At 45.4% G+C, this 19197-nt stretch overlaps 1 protein-coding gene across 1 annotated transcript in view; it reads left to right on the top strand.

Moving 5' to 3' along the window:
* Nucleotides 1-19197, top strand: part of LOC309566034 (polycystin-1-like protein 3) — a gene marked incomplete at its 3' end in the record, with an annotated part of 77272 nt that overhangs the window by 44955 nt on the left and 13120 nt on the right. Inside the window, exons 14-16 of the mRNA XM_082271057.1 lie at nucleotides 7274-7407; nucleotides 13811-13938; nucleotides 18474-18634. Of these exons, the coding sequence (XP_082127183.1) occupies nucleotides 7274-7407; nucleotides 13811-13938; nucleotides 18474-18634 (423 nt within the window). The remainder of the gene's footprint in view (nucleotides 1-7273; nucleotides 7408-13810; nucleotides 13939-18473; nucleotides 18635-19197) is intronic.

The raw sequence follows: 19197 nt of genomic DNA, 5'->3' as shown, positions 1-19197 counted from the left end.
AGCTGACAAGCATCTCCCAGCTGATACGTGTTACCCATGTTATGTAATGGTATCAGCCAATGATCAGACCAGTGGTGATGTGCAATTTCTACTTTACTTAACAATGTGGAACGTAGATTACACAGGAGATCATGTGAACAGGGGTTTGCAGTACAAAACAGCAATATGAGGAAAGGAGAAATATTCATAAAACGTGTGAAAACAATTATATTGCAGTTCTAGTAATGGCCACTAGATGGCAGCAGAGTGTTCTGAGTTCAGTTTACAGATAGGAAAAGATCTGAATATTCTCACGTGTTCCCAGAGATTGATCGTTCATTCAGCAGACTGGGAGTTGAGGGTATTTCCTGCTGGCACAGACTTCACACAGGCACTGCTGATGCTGACTTTGGTCAGGAGGCTCTGGGGGCCGTAGATAGGACCAACCGACTGCTTGGACAACTTCTCCACATGGACTGTAACAGAGTCCTCTCCAGTGACTGGGGCTTGGATAAATACCGCGTGCTCTTGTGCTCACTGCTGGAGGCCCACACACCAGGCTTATCGAATGAGGACCCAGCACCTGGGGACAGCTCACTTGCCCAGTCACTGCTGTCCCATCAGGCAGGATCTCTCTGAGCACAGGAAGCTGGGCGGAGCTGGCATTTATACTCCCTGGGCATGTCCTGGAACTCAGGGGATGCTGGGAGCCCAGAGGATTATGGGGAATTGAGTTAAAGGGACTTGCACCTGCATCTGGATAAAGGGGCACACCACTACACTCCACCCCACTTGAACTTGCGATCCCAGGCAAGTTCACAGACCATACAAAATCCTCTTGTGCAAAGCATTCAGGTGGTTTCCCAAAGTTGCGCCTCTGAGAACATCTCAAGGGTTGAGGTTCAGGCTCTTCTTATGTCATAGACTGTCATAGACTGGCACTCCTCGGATGGGTTGCCGTAACACAACTCCAGGCATTTCCTCCCATGGAGTTTGTAGCTTACCCTGCAGAAGTGCACCTTTGCGCCGGATCAGGACCCTGTCTCCAGGTTTCAGGTCATGGACCTCCGTTCCTGACTCTTCTTGTTCCACCCAGGTTCAATCCTTTACGAACTGTTGGACTTCTGACAGGCGTCGCCTCCACTCTTGAATCCAGGATGCTGGAGTATACTCCATTTCTTCAGTGGGGACAACACCCCATAGATCTGTGGGTCCCCCAAGAGTACGGCCGAACATCACATGGTAAGGAGAGCGACCTGTCGCTGAGTGCACAGTATGGTTATACTTCCAAACCACTTCAGCCAAGTAATGGGTCCATCTGGTTCGTTTCTCACGGGCCAGTCCTCTCAACAGCTGTGTCAGGGTACTATTAAACCTCTCACATGCTCCGTTACCCTGTGGGTGGTATGGGGTCGTATGTGTCTTTTTGACACCTAAGGAGTGACACCATTCCTGGAAGAACTCACTTTCAAAGCAGGGCCCTTGGTCTGAATGTATCTTCTGAGGGCAGCCATAAGGGAGACAGAAATGCTTCCACACTGCTTGGGCTGCAGTCTTTGCAGTCTGGTCATGAGTTGGCACGGTTACTGCAAACTTAGTAAAGTGATCCACCATAACAAGGACATAGCGATGTCCATCTTCTGACATGTCAAGCGTGAGAAATTCAACTGTTAGTACTTCCAATGGGGCAGACGTGTTCCAAGTCATGGGAGGCACCTGGGCCTCAGCCCCTTTTGTCACGGAACATACCGCACAGTGCTGAGATATCTGATCAATCAACTGGAACAGCCCCACACACATGGCTTGCCTTTTGAACCAGGCGAATGTCTTGTGGACACCCCAATGTCCTCCTTCCACATGAATTCTTTCTGCCACTTGTCTAGCTCTGGCCCGTGACAGTACGACCTGCCAGGTTACCGAAGAGTCATGGGGGAACATTATTCTGCGATACAATATGCCATCTCTCAAGAGGAAACGTGACCATTCACCCAACAGTTTTTGTGTCTCTGGCAGCAGTCGCGATCTTTCTCTTCTACTGGGCCACCGCTGTAACTGCATCGCTTCTCTTACTGGGGCAATCACAGGATCATTCTTCTGTATTTCCACCCAGTTATACTCTTTCAATACATGGATGAGGTCCACCCGTGGTTGACTCTTAGGTCTAGCCCTCATTACGAGTGGAATTTCTTCTTCTTCAGCCTCTTCATCCACATCTCGCTGTGGTTGTACTGAAGGGTACCGTGATAGGGCATTGGCCACGTGTTTGTCCTTTAGTGCTGCCAAGGTGAGAAGCAGATTTCTAACTTCTTTAGGTGGTCCCAGGTGGGTAGGAAATCGTTTCAACAGCTCGGGCTTCAGCCCCTGGATAATATTCATGCCCAATATCACCTGCGGCTGTCCTTTTCCGGATACACGTGTAACCACCACACCTTTTTGGCCAAGGTCCTGTCCCCACAGTTTTACCTTCATCCAGGTAATCCCAACCACTTCTATAGGAAGTTCGTTGGCAGCTGTCAGTGAGGACCATGGGGTATCTCGACTCATTTTCTTCTTTGGGAAGTATTGCTGGAACAAAGGTTCTGGTAGAATAGTGACTTGGGAGCCAGTGTCGAAGAGACACTCGATCTCTTGGCCATCGAAGTACCCATGTACCACAGGGCAATCGACCCCCACGTCCTCCGTGTGTGACTGGGGAGTCGTTTTGCTGGACCGCCCCACTGCTTGACTCCTAGCGGCGGGGCGCTCTGCGTTTAATGGCCCCCTTGGTATTTGATCAGGACAGTCCCTCAAGCAATGTCCCTTTTGTTGACAGCCCCAACATGGGGAGGGTGACCTCTCCCTTCTTGGTCGCCGGCGGGGCGGTGATCGGTTTCTCCATGAAGGGATGTTCTCCCTTGGCCCCCTTGGATTATCTCGCTCGCGCCTCAGCGTGGCAAGTTCTGTCTGGAGCTGGGCCATTCCTTCTGTCAGCTTGTGGATGGCCACCTCCCATGGAGCTATTTGTTCAGTTTGTGGCAGTTTACATGGTTTATCCCCTGTGCTGGCCATGAGAACGTCCACACTGGCACGTCTGGGCTCTGAATACAGGATAGCTGCTTCTAAAATTTCGTGGAATTTTAAGGTTGGGTTACTTCTGTCCTTTTCTTGTAGCTTTTCCCTGACTTTGTCAGACAGAAGTCCATCCAAAAACTGATCCTTCAGCCACCCGTCTGTATCACTCCAGCCAGCACGTCCTGCTCGCCTCCTCTCATTGCGTCGGATCTCGGCTGCTATATCCTGCAGTTCCAGAGCGTACTGCGGAATGGATTCTCCCACTCTCTGCCTTCTACTGATAAAGCGAGCCCTAAGATCCCCTAATGCAACCGGTTGGGTATACACTGCTTCCAAGCGGCTGATTATCTTGTCTAGGGAATCCTGGTCCTCTGCTGGAAGGTGCAAAATTAACTTCCTTGCTTCCCCTTCAAGGGCATTAATGGCCAGATCTGCCTGCTGTGTGGGTGGCACCCCATATGACCGGATCAAGCCCCGCAATCTCCTAATACAGTCATCCAAGTCCTGATCTGGTCCTGTGTACTTAGGCAGTTGCTGTGGTAGCAATCCTGCCAGCAATAGGGAAGCTATGGCAGACTGTTTGACACCCTCAGTGCTGCTTCCCTCACCACTGACTGACATGGCTGATCCTGTTCGTGACGCCAAGTGTTATGTAATGGTATCAGCCAATGATCAGACCAGTGGTGATGTGCAATTTCTACTTTACTTAACAATGTGGAACGTAGATTACACAGGAGATCATGTGAACAGGGGTTTGCAGTACAAAACAGCAATATGAGGAAAGGAGAAATATTCATAAAACGTGTGAAAACAATTATATTGCAGTTCTAGTAATGGCCACTAGATGGCAGCAGAGTGTTCTGAGTTCAGTTTACATATAGGAAAAGATCTGAATATTCTCACGTGTTCCCAGAGATTGATCGTTCATTCAGCAGACTGGGAGTTGAGGGTATTTCCTGCTGGCACAGACTTCACACAGGCACTGCTGATGCTGACTTTGGTCAGGAGGCTCTGGGGGCCGTAGATAGGACCAACCGACTGCTTGGGCAACTTCTCCACATGGACTGTAACAGAGTCCTCTCCAGTGACTGGGGCTTGGATAAATACCGCGTGCTCTTGTGCTCACTGCTGGAGGCCCACACACCAGGCTTATCGAATGAGGACCCAGCACCTGGGGACAGCTCACTTGCCCAGTCACTGCTGTCCCATCAGGCAGGATCTCTCTGAGCACAGGAAGCTGGGCGGAGCTGGCATTTATACTCCCTGGGCATGTCCTGGAACTCAGGGGATGCTGGGAGCCCAGAGGATTATGTGGAATTGAGTTAAAGGGACTTGCACCTGCATCTGGATAAAGGGGCACACCACTACACCCACACATAGCCCCCCTCATATAACAAGCAACCCACACACAGATAATAAGCACCCCACACACAGCACTCCACAGTTGACAAGCTCCCCACTCAGAGCATCCCCCCAGGATTGGTGTCCGCACACACAACGCCTCCCAGATGACAAGCACACCACACATTGCTTCCTAGATGATAAGTGTCCCCCACACAACTGGCATGTAAGCACACACACGTACATATATCCATACACATATAAACACACAAACATACATACATGCACACACATACATATATAGATGCACATATGCAGACACATATAAACACAGTCACACATGCATACACACACACATACATACACACACATACATGATACATACACACACATACATACACATACACACATACATACATACATAATGCACATACATACAGAAAGCCTTTTAAAAACGGCAGAGAGAGGACTGTACCTTCCTGTAACTTCATGCCGGGTATTGCACTGTAGGGGGAGGCAGAGAGCACAGCACATACTGTGCTTTGCTTTCACTTTCCATTCCAATTTCCAATGTGATCACGATCAGCTCTTTCGGGAGGATCGGGGGAGCTCGGTCTCAGCTGCGGTTGTCGATCCTAGTCTCTATACATACAGGGGGCCCTCTCAGGCCCCCTGCAGCATGGGGCCCGGTCGCCATGGCGACCCCTGTACGTCCGCCCCTGCATGAAAGGAGATGCCAGAGAGGGGACATGATAACAATTTACAAATACCTCAACAGTAAATCTCAGCATAGAAAAAAAAACTGTTCAGTCGCAACGAATGCATGAGGACACGAGGCCATACAATGTGATTAGAGGAGAAGAGATTTAACCTCAGGGGGTTTTTTACAGTAAGGGCTACAAGATTGTGGAATTCTCTACCACAAATGGTGGTAACTGCGGGAAGTATGGCTACTTTTAAAAGACTCTTGGACGTACATCTCCAAGATCAAAACATTCAGGGGTATGTGAAATAATTACATCCACACACACCTACACCGGTTGAACTGGATGGACTATTGTCTTTATTCAACCTCAACTACTATGTAACTATGTAACCTACAGTAAAAAGCAAGCCCCATTCAGGCAACTGGGGTGGTTTGAGTTTAGGAGGATGGGGTAAAAATATAGCTGTACCATGAAACATGGCTTAAAAAATTGATTATGCTTTTAAAAGGGTCAATCTACATAAAACTCTTATTTTGGTGTTCTGTGGTTTATGGACCATATTTTCCGGTCTCTTGGTGATATCATGAGTCCCCCACACCTGCTGTGAACCTTATTAGGAGCTCACACTCTCTGCTGAATATTATATTAAGGGTCCATTCACACGGGGTGCTTGACTGCCTGCCCTGTGCAGGTCGGTGTTTTCCAGGCACATGGATGCACAGGTGTTGCGTACATCCCCGTGTCGGCAGTCCATAGAAGACTATTGGGAAACGCAACTGCATGGAAAGAGCCCCGGTGTCCCAATATGATATGCAAGTGCGTTCTTATGTGGGTCCCCGAACTCACTCTGTGTGTGTTCGGGGACCTGTACCCATATGCCATATTGGAACACAGTGGCCCAGTTCCTGAAGCCCCATGTCCCAATAGACATCTATAGATTGCAGAGACAGGGATGCACGCAACACCTGTGCAACCCCATGTTGGAAAAACATTGACCTGCACATGGCACGCAGTCAAGCGCCTCGTGTGAATGGACCCTAAATTATAGAGAATGTAACAGGAGGAGCTGGACCAAGCAAAGGTGGGCGAGAACACCAGAAACTCCCAGGTGGACAAGAATTATGGCAGGGAGAATACACTGTTAGAGTATCCAAGGCACAAAGGAAGCCAGGGGCTGACTCCCCTCAAGGCTCTACTATGACTATGCTGTAACTTTTGAGTAGACTAATCCTGTAATCCAGTGGTTGTCAATTTATGAGCTGAAGGGGGCCTCAAATGCAGCCCCTGACATCACCAAATGGCTGCACATAATGGTCAATATACAGTGCATTCAGGAAGTATTCACAGCGCTTCACCTTGGCCATGACACTCAAAATGGAGCTCAGGTGCATCCTGTTTCCACTGATCATCCTTGAGATGTTTCCACAACATGATTGGAGTCCACCTGTGTAAATTCAGTTGATTGGACATGATTTGGAAAGGCACACACCTGTCTATTAAGGTCCCATAATTAACAGTGCATGTCAGAGCACAAACCAAGGCCAAGGAATTGTCTGTAGACCTCCGAGACAGGATTGTATCGAGGCACAGATCTAGGGAAGGGTACAGAAAAATGTCTGCAGCATTGAAGGTCTGAATGAGCACAGGGGCCTCCATCATCCATAAATGGAAGAAGTTTGGAACCACCAGGACTCTTCCTAGAGTGGGCCGCCCCGCCAAACTGAGCGATCAGGACAGAAGGGCCTTAGTCAGGGAGGTGACCAAGAACCCAATTGTCACTCTGACAGAGCTCCAGTGTTTTTCTGTGGAGAGAGGAGAACCTTCCAGAAGAACAACCATCTCTGCAGCCTTCCACCAATCAGGCCTGTATGGTAGAGTGGCCAGACGGAAGCCACTCCTCAGTAAAAGTCACATGACAGCCCATCTGGAGTTTGCCAAAAAGGCACCTGAAGGACTCTCAGACCATGAGAAAAAAAAATATCTGGTCTGATGAAACAAAGATTGAACTCTTTGGCCTGAATGGCAAGCATCATGTCCTGAGGAAATCAGTTGCTACATTCTGGCCAATGGCCATGGAAGGCTCAGCAAATGCAGGCGCGAAGAATAAACCATTCAGCTCAGTTAATCATTTTATTTTTTTGCCCTAATAGCATTGAAACAAAGTTAACTGTTTCCTTTCTGCATTATTTCTACAGCATTCTTACCCAGATGGAAAGCAGCAATTGGCTGGACAGCTATACCAAAGTTTTTTTTGTGGAGTTCAATGTGTACAATGCCAACATCAACCTTTTTGCCATTGCGACCTTTATCCTGGAGACCACTGTGATTGGTAAAGTAACAGCTGAAATGCTTTATTTATCTTTAAAGCTGAACTCAGAGCAGATGTAATGTAGGTATGTATAGGAAACAGGGGATGTACAGCCGTGGCCAAAAGTTTTGAGAATGACACAAATATTAATTTTCACAAAGTCTGCTGCTTCAGTGTTTTTAGATCTTTTTGTCAGATGTTACTATGGGATACTGAAGTATAAATTGTTGCAGAGTGCGATCACTGGGTGCAGCGGAGTCCATTCAGATCAGACATTGTGGAGTAACAGGAACTGGCTTCTTTATTGGAACATAACACAGAAAGCAAAGATGTCACCTCATTGTAATAAGAACAACAGACAGGAAGAGATAACCAACAAGTACAGTACAGGGTACAGGATATTACAACACATCATAGAAAATGCATAGCATATCACTGAGCATTAGCGACATCTAGTGTCCTATTTGTGAACTGCAGTTAATCTATAATAGGCTAAGCTTTAGAGTTGTTGTATCTCCAACATAAATTACAAGCATTTCATAAGTGGCAAAGGCTTTTACTGACAATTACATGAAGTTTGTGCAAAGAGTCAACATTTGCAGTGTTGATCCTTCTTTTTTAAGACCTCTGCAATTCTCCCTGTCATGCTGTCAATCAACTTCGGGGCCACATCCTGACTGATAGCCGCCCCCCCATTCTTGCATAATCAATAACAAACAAACAAAGAGCTGGGGGGGCACACCCTGAACATGCATTTCTAAAGCTGGTGCAGCTATGAACCAAGCAACATGCATATTTACAGAGGATAGCGCACACATGCAAAAGAAATGACTATCAAATATAAAGGCAATCAATAAATAAAAATGGGGATTTAGTCCCACCATATGGCCAGATCGTGCTCAAGCTCACCACTACGTCAAAGTACCCCATTGTCAGTGGGTCCTACACTATCCATAAAAAGAAGGATGAATCCAGCCTCTCTAAACCATTGGAGATACTTACTCCTTACTGGGAAAGATGTGCAACTGCACTATAAGGGACTCCTCCCAGTAAGGAGTAAGTATCTCCAATGGTTTAGAGGCTGGATTCATCCTTCATTTTATGGATAGTGTAAGACCCACTGACAATGGGGTACTTGCATAATCAATGCTTAGAGTTTGTCAGAACTTGTTTTTTTGTTACCCGCCTCTTGAGGATTGACCACAAGTTCCTAATGGGATTAAGGTCTGGGAAGTTTCCTGGCCATGGACCCATGTCAACATTTTGTTCCCCAATTCACTTAATTATCAATTTTGCCTAATGGCAAGGTACTCCATCATACTGGAAAAGGCATTGTTCCTCACCAAACTCTTCTTGGATGGTTGGGAGAAATTGCTCTCGGAAGATGTTTTTGTACCATTCTTTATTGATGGCGGTGTTCTGTGATGTGCGCTTCCTTGGCTGAGAAGCCACCCCACACATGAATGGTCTCAGGATGCTTTACTGGTGGCATGACACAGGACTGATGGTAGCGCTCACCTTTTCTTCTCCGGACAAGGTTTTTGTCCGGATGCTCTAAACAATAGGAAAGGGGATTCATTAGTGAAAATGGCTTTCCCCCAGTCCTTAGCAGTCCAATCCATGGACCTTGTGCAGAATATCAGTCTGTCCCTGATGTTTTTCAGGGAGAGAAGTGGCTTCTTTGCTGCCCTTCTTGACACCAGGCCATCCTCCAAAAGTCTTCTCCTCACTGTGTGTGTAGATGCCCTCACACCTGCCTGCTGCCATTCCTGAGCAAGCTCTGCACTGGAGTTGCCCCAATCCCGCAGCTGAATCATCTGTAGGTGACAGCCCTGGTGTTTGTTATGATAACAATAAAGCATGACAGGTCCTCTTTATGGAGACATTTATCTATTTATTTTTTATCATTTTTTTTGCTAGAAATGTAAACATCCCTTGTGATAACAAAGCATGACAGGTCCTGCTTATGGAGACATTTTGTTTTGGGTTTTTTTTTATCACTTTTATTGCTGGAAATGTAATAATCTCTTGTGATAACAATAAAGCTTGACAAGTCCTTTTTATGGAGACATTTTTTTTTTTTTTTTATCACTTTTATTGCTAGAAATGTAAACATCCCTTGTGATAAAGATAAAGCATGACAGGTCCTCTTTATGTAAACCTTTTTTTTTAAATATTTTTTATTGCTAGAAATGTAAACATCCCTTGTGATAATAATAAAGCAAAGACAGGTCCTCTTTATGGAGACATTTTATTTATTTTTTTTTATAATTTTCTTTGCTAGAAATTTAAACATCTCTCGCGATAACAATAAAGCATGACAGGTCCTCTTTATAGAGACATTTTTTTAATCACTTTTATTGCTGGAAATGTAATAATCTCTTGTGATAACAATAAAGCTTGACACGTCCTTTTTATGGAAACATTTTTTTATTTTATTTTTATCACTTTTATTGCCTGAAATGTAAACACCCCTTGTGATAATAATAATAAAGCAAAACAGGTTCTCTTTATGGAGACATTTTATTTATTTTTTTATCATTTTCTTTGCTAGAAATGTAAACATCTTTTGCGATAATAATAAAGCATGACAGGTCCTCTTTATAGAGACATTTTTTTAATCACTTTTATTGCTAGAAATGTAAACATCCCTTGTGATAAAGATAAAGCATGACAGGTCCTCTTTATGTAAACTTTTTTTTAATGTTTTTTATTGCTAGAAATGTAAACATCACTTGTGATAATAATAAAGCAAAACAGGTCCTCTTTAGCCCCGGTTCACACTAGGGCGACCTGTGAGGCGACCTGGTCGCCTCACAGGTCGCCTCCCATAGGGAAGCTACGGACCCGTTCTAATAGGAGCGACACAAGTCGCTCCGACCTAGAAAAAGGGTCCGGAGCTTCTTTGGGGCGACCAGGAGGCGACCGCCATAGACTTCAATGTTATGAAGTCTGTGGCGGCTGCTCCGAGGTCGCGGCGCGCTGCTCGCACCGCGATCTCGGAGGTCGCCCCTGAAAGTAGCGTCGCGCCAGTGTGAACCGGCGCTTATGGAGACATTTTATTTATTTTTTTATCATTTTCTTTGCTAGAAATGTAAACATCTTTTGCGATAACAATAAAGCATGACAGGTCCTCTTTATAGAGACATTTTTTTAATCACTTTTGCTGCTAGAAATGTAAACATCCCTTGTGATAAAGATAAAGCATGACAGGTCCTCTTTATGTAAACATTTTTTTAATGTTTTTTATTGCTAGAAATGTAAACATCCCTTGTGATAATAATAAAGCAAGACAGGTCCTCTTTATAGAGACATTTTTTTTATTTTTTTTATAATTTTCTTTGCTAGAAATGTAAACATCTCTTGCGATAACAATAAAATATGACATGTCCTCTTTATGGAGATTTTTTTTTTTTTTTTACCCCTTTTTTGCTAGAAATGTAAACATCCCTTGTGATAACTACAGGTCCTCCTTATGGAGACATTTTGTTTTTGTTTTTTTTTATCACTTTTATTGCGGAAATGTAAACATCCCTAGTGATAAAGATAAAGCATGACAGGTCCTCTTTATGTAAACTTTTTTTTTTTATGTTTTTTTTATTGCTAGAAATGTAAACATCCCTTGTGATAATAATAAAGCAAGACAGGTCCACTTTATAGAGACATTTTATTTTTATTTTTTTATCATTTTAATCACTTTTATTGCTAGAAATGTAAACTTTCCTTGTGATAAAGATAAAGCATGACAGGTCCTCTTTATGTAAACTTTTTTTGTGTTTTTTATTGCTAGAAATGTAAACATCCCTTGTGATAATAATAAAGCAAGACAGGTCCTCTTTATAGAGACATTTTATTTATTTATTTTATAATTGTAATCACTTTGATTGCTAGAAATGTAAACATCCCTTGTGATAAAGACAAAGCATGACAGTTCCTCTTTATGGAATATTTTTTATTGCTAGAAATGTTTACATCCCTTGTGATAATAATAAAGCAAAACAGGTCCTCTTTATGGAGACATTTTATTCATTTTTTTTATAATTTTCTTTGCTAGAAATGTAAACATCTCTTGCGATAACAATAAAGCATGACAGGTCCTCTTTATGGAGATTTTTTTTTTTTTACCCCTTTTTTGCTAGAAATGTAAACATCCCTTGTGATAACTATAAAGCATGACAGGTCCTCCTTATGGAGACATTTTGTTTTTGGTTTTTTTTTTAATCACTTTTATTGCTGGAAATGTAATAATCTCTTGTGATAACAATAAAGCTTGACAAGTCCTTTTTATGGAGACATTTTTTTATTTTTTTTATCACTTTTATTGCCTGAAATGTAAACATCCCTTGTGATAATAATAATAATAAAGCAAGACAGGTCCTCTTTATGGAGACTTTTTTTTTTAAATCGTTTTCTTTGCTAGAAATGTAAACATCCCTTGTGATAACAATAAAGCATGACAGGTCCTCTTTATTGAGACTTATTTTTTTTTTTTTTAATAATTTTTATTGCTAGAAATGTAAACATCCCTTGTGATAAAGATAAAGCATGACAGGTCCTCTTTATGTAAACATTTTTTTAATGTTTTTTATTGCTAGAAATGTAAACATCCCTTGTGATAACAATAGAGCAAGACAGATCCTCCTTAGGGTCCTTTCACACGGCCACTCCGTGTGTCCGCAAATCATCCCATCCGTTTGCGGATGATTTGCGGACATAATGTAAGTGAATGGCATTGCGGATGTCAGCGGAATACCATCCGCTCGCATCCGATTTTCCTTCCTTTCAGTTCTGTTCCGTTTTTACGAATGGAACAGAACCCTATTTTTTTCATCCGTGTAAAAAACGGAAAGGAAGGAAAATCGGATGTCAGCGGTGTCATCCGCTGACATCCGCAATGCCCATAGACTTACATTATGTCCGCATATCATCCGCAAACGGATGGGATGATATGCGGGCACACGGAGCGGATGACAGAAATGTCAACCGCTCCGTGAAAAAAAAAAAAAAAAGTCCCGCAGCGGACTTAAGCAGCAGAGCGGCCGTCTGAAAGGACCCTTATGGAGATTTTATTTATTTTTTTTACCCTTTTTTTTCTAGAAATGTAAACATCCCTTGTGATAACAATAAAGCATGGCAGGTCCTCTTTATGGAGACATCTGGGGTCTATCGGACCCCATATAACTTTTTACACAGCAGCACTCAGACTGGAGGAAGGGAGAGCATTGTCAGCCAATCAGACTGTATTGTATTGTGGAATGCTGCGATTCTATTGGAGGAAACATCCTTTGAGGTAGAGCACATCATCAGTGTGCTGCTCTTCCTTTGTTGTCTAACCATCATGCTGGGCCAGGGGGGTGACAGTTCTATATCCCTTAATGGGTCAATTGATGCTGACAGGGGGAGAGAGCAGAGAAAGAATAGGGATGGCCTTAGGAGTGCACAGCTGCTCCTGTATCGTCCAATCAGTAAGCTGGGGATGTGCTTTTGACCAATGTGTGTTCGCGCCTCTGTAGAGGTCATGGACCTGTCTGTGCTGCGTAACAGGGTTGCTTGGGTCCTTTAGGCCCCGGTGTATGAAACCATGAAGGGTCCCCCTGACCCTGGGCTGGGGCCATTCCCTCCGAGCCCGGTGGCAGAATGTCAGGGTCCGGGTGCAAATGCGACCTTTGTGACCCTGGAAGTTCCGCCACTGGTGTCAATCTTTTTGACCCTAGAAAGCTCCGCCAAGTTCCGCCACTGTTGTCAGTAGTTTTTTAATTTTTATTATTTTATTTTATTATTTTTTTCTTTATTATTTTTACCATTTTTTCTTTCAATATTTGTTTTTTACTATTTTTTATGAGCCCCGTTGAGGGGCTTTAGAGAGATATCAGAGGTCAAAACGGACCTCTGATGTTCAACCTTTGAAAAAGAGAAAGGAGATTGAGGACACAGCCCCCCCCCCCCCCATCTCCATCTCTGCAGCCAGAGCACAAGGTCTGTACAGAGCTTCCTGTTCATTCACAAACTGAAGCATAGTAAACTTTGTTTACTATGTTTCAGTTATGAATGAACAAAGTCGGATCACTGACTTCATTAAGACAAGGAAAGGGCCGGTAAATGACACATCCTGACACACCCCCTTGCAGCAGCCGGTAGGAGAGGGAGGTGGGAACCCGGCAGAGCTGTAGGGTATGAAAGGGAACCAGGAGAGAGCACAGGGGGGCAGGAAAAGGAAGCTGGATAGGAGGACGGGTCACAATTGCGACCCCTGTAGGTACGCCCCTGGCTTGGATCACAAAACTGACTGCACATCGTTACGCAGGTAAACTACCTTCAATACTTGTATTTTATTTGTGTTCTACTTACTATTTGTTTAGAATTTACTATAATGTGTTCTGCTAGTGCCTGATAACTGTATCTAACCCCCTTGTCCCTATCACAGGAGGCTTAGTGCCATCCCTTGACCTGGAGATCATGCGTCTTTACCCAATCACTGACCAGACAGAATCCATGCAGCTTGGGGCCGATATTCTGTTTCTCATCATTGTACTCTACACCATTATAGTTCAGGTAAGAAAGGCACAATCACATTTTAGAAAGCCAATATACCTAAAGAACTTCACAAAATGAGTTTATCAGATCCTTTGTGCAGTATTCTCTTCTTTGAAATGAGTATATTATCAGAAGGGGATTACTGGTGAGGTGCATGGCAACTGCCTGGGGCCCAGTAGATGAGGGTGCTCTGTCCAGGTGTGTCTTTCCAGATATCTTAACTGCATGCTCAGCAGCTAGGAGGACCAGATGGAGAAGGAGGGCCTTTTCTGTGATGCTGCACATGGCCGTTGAGATGGGTGATGGGGATCACACTGTCAGGAGCATGCACTCCTGTTCTTTGAGTGCTGGTCTCATTCCAGCATCCTGGTTTTGGCTATGATGCATCCCTGTCTGTCCACCTGCAAGGAGACCAAACATGATTTAAGCTAGCCAAGCCTGCAGTCTCATGCTTGTGAAAGCGTGTGTAATACGTGCATCTGTCCTGCCTGGTCTGTCTGTCTGCCTGTCTGATCTGCCTGGCCTGTCTATCTGCTATATTTGTCCTGTCTGGTCTGTCGGTTCCTTCTGTCTGTCCGGCCGTCTGTCTGTTTGGTCTGTCTGTCTGGTCTGTCTGTCCGGTCTGTCTGTCATGTCTGGTCTATCTGTCTGTCCCATCTATCTGCCCTGTCTGTCCTGTCTATCTGGTCTGTTTTTCCTGTCGGTCTGTCCACGCTGTCTGTTCTGTCAGTCTGTCTTGTCTGGTCTGTCTTTTTGTCCTGTCTGTCTGTCCTGTCTATCTGATCTATCTGTCCTGTCTGTCTAGTCTGTCTTTCAGGTCTGTCCATCTGTCCGGTTTGTCTGTCTGGTCTGTCTGTCCTGTCTATCTGGTCTGTCTGTCCTGTCTGTCTGTCTGTCCTGTCTGTCTGTCTATCTGTCCTGTCTATCTGGTCTGTCTGTCTGTCTGTCTGGTCTATCTGTCTGTCCGGTCTGTCTGTCTGTGCTGTCTGTCTGGTCTATCTGTCTGTCCGGTCTGTCTGTCCAATCTGTCTATCTGTCCGAGCTGTCTGTCTGTCATGTCTGGTCTGTCTGTCTGTCCGTCTGTCTGTCCGGTCTGTCCTGTCCGGTCTGTCCTGTCCAGTCTGTCCTGTCCGGTCTGTCTGTCCTTTCAGATTGTCCTGTCTGGTCTGTCAGTCTGCCCTGTCAGTCTGTCTGTCTGGTCTGTCTGTCCGGTCTGTCTGTCCGGTCTGTCTGCCCGGTCCACGATGTCTGTCAGGTCAAACTGTCCTGTCTGTCTGTCCAGTCTGTTCTGTCTGTCCACTCTGTTTGTTAGGTATGTCCTGTCTGTCTGTCTGTCTGTCTGTCTTACTCTGCTGTATGGATTCCCCTATTTATTACCTTGGATCGGATATTGACTATTCTCTGAACTCTACCTGCCTCTTGACTAAGGATTGACCATGACTATTCTGAGCTTTGCCTGCCTTGTACCTGGACAGTCATTGAACCCCTCAGCCTGTCTGCCAATCACAATTGCCTGTTTGCTGTGCTTAGTTCGTGCCTGCCCCGACATGGTAGCCAGGCACTCTCCTGGGGGGGCAACCAAGTACCCGTAGTCCTGCTTGCCTTACGGGAAAGGGGGCTGCTATAGGTGAAGAACAGAAAAGCCAACTATAGAGTGTGACCACCTGCGTTAGTGGGTAAGTGTGACCCACACTCACAGGGGCCCTTCCAGGACTTTGCACTTTCCATGTACAATGCTTGAATTCAGCCGTGGCCGGTTCAGGCTTAGAGAGTTAACTTCCAGCAGTGCTGTGTTCCTCCCTCCAAAGTCTTTATTGTTTGCCTGGTTACAACAAGCAGGGCAAAGGACATCCAATGCGTTTCGGGCGCCACATAATCTCCCTTCATCAGGGCTGGAGGAAAAGTATAAAAATGCCACCCGTACAGATGATAGTAAATAAGAATGGCTACTAAAATACACATGTATAAAATCTATAAACATTTATATATGTGTGTTTCTTTAAAGTTTCCTCCAGCCTTGAAGAAGGGGGATTACGTGGCACCCGAAAAGCATTGGGTGTCCTTTGCTCTGCTTGTTGACACTGAGGAGCCGAATCACGTGACGGACCGAAGCGACATGAAAATAGGTAAGTATATACAGTAAATCTTTCTTGCACAGGTGTTAGGAGGTGAGAGGGGACAGTTTTAAGACTAGTTAGGTATTAGCCTGGAATTCTACTTTACCTGAAGATAATATTTTGGAAAATATTCATCCTTATACTGGTGGGATAGCTTTGTGAATTGAGCCTTGTGTACAGTGCATCTTCACTTTTTACACATTTTATGTTACAGCTGTAGGACTACTCCCTTGGGAGCTGCTGGTTACGGGTTCCCCTGGGTTACCATTAGCAACAGCACAAAAGTTTAACATTTTCCAAGTGATTTGGGCTCAGTCAGGAAACAGTCTAAGAGCTTTGGTTTTTGTGTTTTTATTGAGAACTTGGATGGGAGAAGGGAATGAGTGGGATACTCCAACTTATATAACTATGCACAATTAGCTGGGACCACTGAATAATGCTGAGTGTGGCAAGGCCGCTGCTTCACCTTGTCAGTAGCAGTGACATAGTAAGAAATGAACTGTATTAGATAAGCTGTACTGTACTGTAGAGCACCCTTCGGGGCCCTTCCTGGCACCCCCTTTGTTCCTATTATTCAGGGTCAACTACACGGCACCCCCTTTACTGTTTCACTTCCTGTGTGAGCTAGCTCCTTGATCCCCCTAACTTCACTGGAGTGGTCCCCCTTCCTAGGCAGACCCTGTGGCAGGTCCCTCAGTACTCATAGACACTGTTTTTCTCAAGAGACTCTGCCAGCAGCTCCACTGTCAGCACTCCGGATCCTCTGCAGCTCAGCTCCACACCTGGTTCACTAGGCCCACTGCCTGAACCGCCTTCCTCACACCTTGCAGGAGGAGAGACAGCCATTTTCCTCCTCCTGGGACTCTGCTTCCCGCCAAAGACGCCCTGTCACATGTCACCTCCGTATTTATGGTCAATCCCAGGATGCATTGCAGGAATGCCCACCCACTGGGACTGCCATAAAACATCATGTGTCACTGGCTGGGTTTCCTCCACTGTCCAACAAGCTCCCTTATTGGACACAGTGGGGACACTCTCTCAGACAGAGTGAATCACACCCTGGACACATGTGACAGGCAAACTAACAGATCAGGCTCCACTGATAAGCAGAATTAGCAAATAAATGCTTTTTCCTAGCACCTACCTAGGAGGGTGCTACACAGCCTTATTCCAAAATGGATTCAATTCATTATTTTCCTTAAAATTCTACAAACAATCCCCCATAATGACAACACGAAATAAAATGTGTATGAAATCTTTGCAAATGTATTAAAAATAAAAAAAATAAAAAAATCCCATGTACATAAGTATTCACACCCTTTGCTCAATACTTTGGTGAAGCTCCTTTGGCACCAATTACAGCCTCAAGTCATTTTGAGTATGATGCTACAAGCTTGGCACATCTATTTTTGCCAGTTTCTCCCATTCTTCTTTGCAGGACCTCTCAAGCTTCATCAGGTTAGATGGGAGCATCTCTCTAGAGATGTTCAATCGGGTTCAAGTCTGGGCTCTGGCTGGGCCACTCAATGACATTCACAGAGTTGTCCCGTAGCCACTCTCATCGTATTTGGCTGTGTGTTTAGGGTCCTTGTCCTGTTGGAAGATGAACCTTCACCCCAGTCTGAGGTCCAGAACACTCTGGAGTAGGTTTTCATCAAGGATGTCTCTGTACATCGCTGCATTTATCTTTCCCTCTAACCCTGTACCAGCCAGCCAGCCACAGGCCCTGTACCAGCCAGCCACCCACAGGCCATGTACCAGCCAGCCATCCACCCACAGGCCCTGTACCAGCCAGCCACCCACAGGCCCTGTACCAGCCAGCCACCCACAGGCCCTGTACCAGCCAGCCACCCACAGCCTCTGTACCAGCCAGCCACCCACAGCCTCTGTACCAGCTAGCCACCCACAGGCCCTGTACCAGCCAGCCACCCACCACAGGGTGCCAGCCAGCCAGCCCCCCACCACAGGGAGCCAGCCATCCAACACAGGGTGCCAGCCAGCCAGCCTTCCAACACAGGGTTCCAGTCAGCCATCCACCACAGGGTGCCAGCCAGCCATCCACCACAGGGTGCCAGCCAGCCAGCCACCCACCAAAGGGTGCCAGCAAGCCAGCCATTAAGCATTAAACAAAAATTAACATGATCAGTACCAGATTTGTGGTATCTGGGCCAGAGGTTTTCCGCCCTTCCCAAAAGTCAGTCCTGGCAGAAATCCAGATTTCCCTAACAACTTTGATGTCTCTATAGAAGTGATGGTGAACCTTGGCAATCCAGATGTTTTGGAACTACATTTCCCATGATGCTCAAGAACACTGCAGAGCGCATGAGCATCATGGGAAATGTAGTTCCAAAACATCTGGGGTACCAAAGGTTCATCATCACTGGTCTATACAATGTGCGGGCGCTGCCATAACCCCGATTGGCATTTCATTTTCAGGTGATGCGTCTCAAAGAGCAGAAATGTTCCTATTTCCGTCAGACAAACAACTTACTGGATCTCTGCATTATTCTTATAAGCTGTGCTAACACTGGGCTATATGTAAAGCGAATAATTCTTAGGAAGCGGGATATAGGACGCTACAATACGGATCACTCAAGGTAAAGTCATCTTCATATTTGGTCATTCCTTTCCTGGTGCCAACCAGATAATGTCTCTGCTGCCCAATAATAATTAATAATAAAAGTCCAGGAGAGGAGTGCGCATATGGAGGGGGGGGGGGGGGTCATGCTGAATAGTGTGCACATTTTTACTGGCCCGCGTTCACATTGAGCCGATTTGACATGTCAAATCGCATGCCAAATCGGAGCCAATTGCCGGCAATGGCAGCGTCTAAATCCGATTACCAAAATTAGTTCCTGCGCTACTTTTGGCGACTTCGGGGGGCGATTTCAATAGACATCTGTGCATGAACCCACACAAATATCTTTGAAAGTCGCCCACAAAGTTGGACTGAAATGCCAGTTTGAAATTGTGCGAGTTCAAACCCGCCCTCAGGGTGAACCTGGGCTTAAAGAGGAAGTAAACTCTTCCGTTTTTTTTTTTCTTCCCTGCAAAGTAAATGCATAATGTGCTAGTATGCAGGGCCTGGACAAGGGGTAGGCAGAAGGGACAGTTGCCCTGGGAGCAATTGTTTATTGCAGGGATGGGGGGGGGACACCTT

The sequence above is a fragment of the Pelophylax lessonae genome, assembly GCF_965119305.1.
Source record: "Pelophylax lessonae genome assembly, chromosome: 10".
Taxonomy (NCBI): Eukaryota; Metazoa; Chordata; class Amphibia; order Anura; family Ranidae; genus Pelophylax; species Pelophylax lessonae.
The sequence above is the reverse complement of the archived record's forward strand: the minus strand, read 5'-3'. Positions and strand labels throughout refer to the sequence as shown.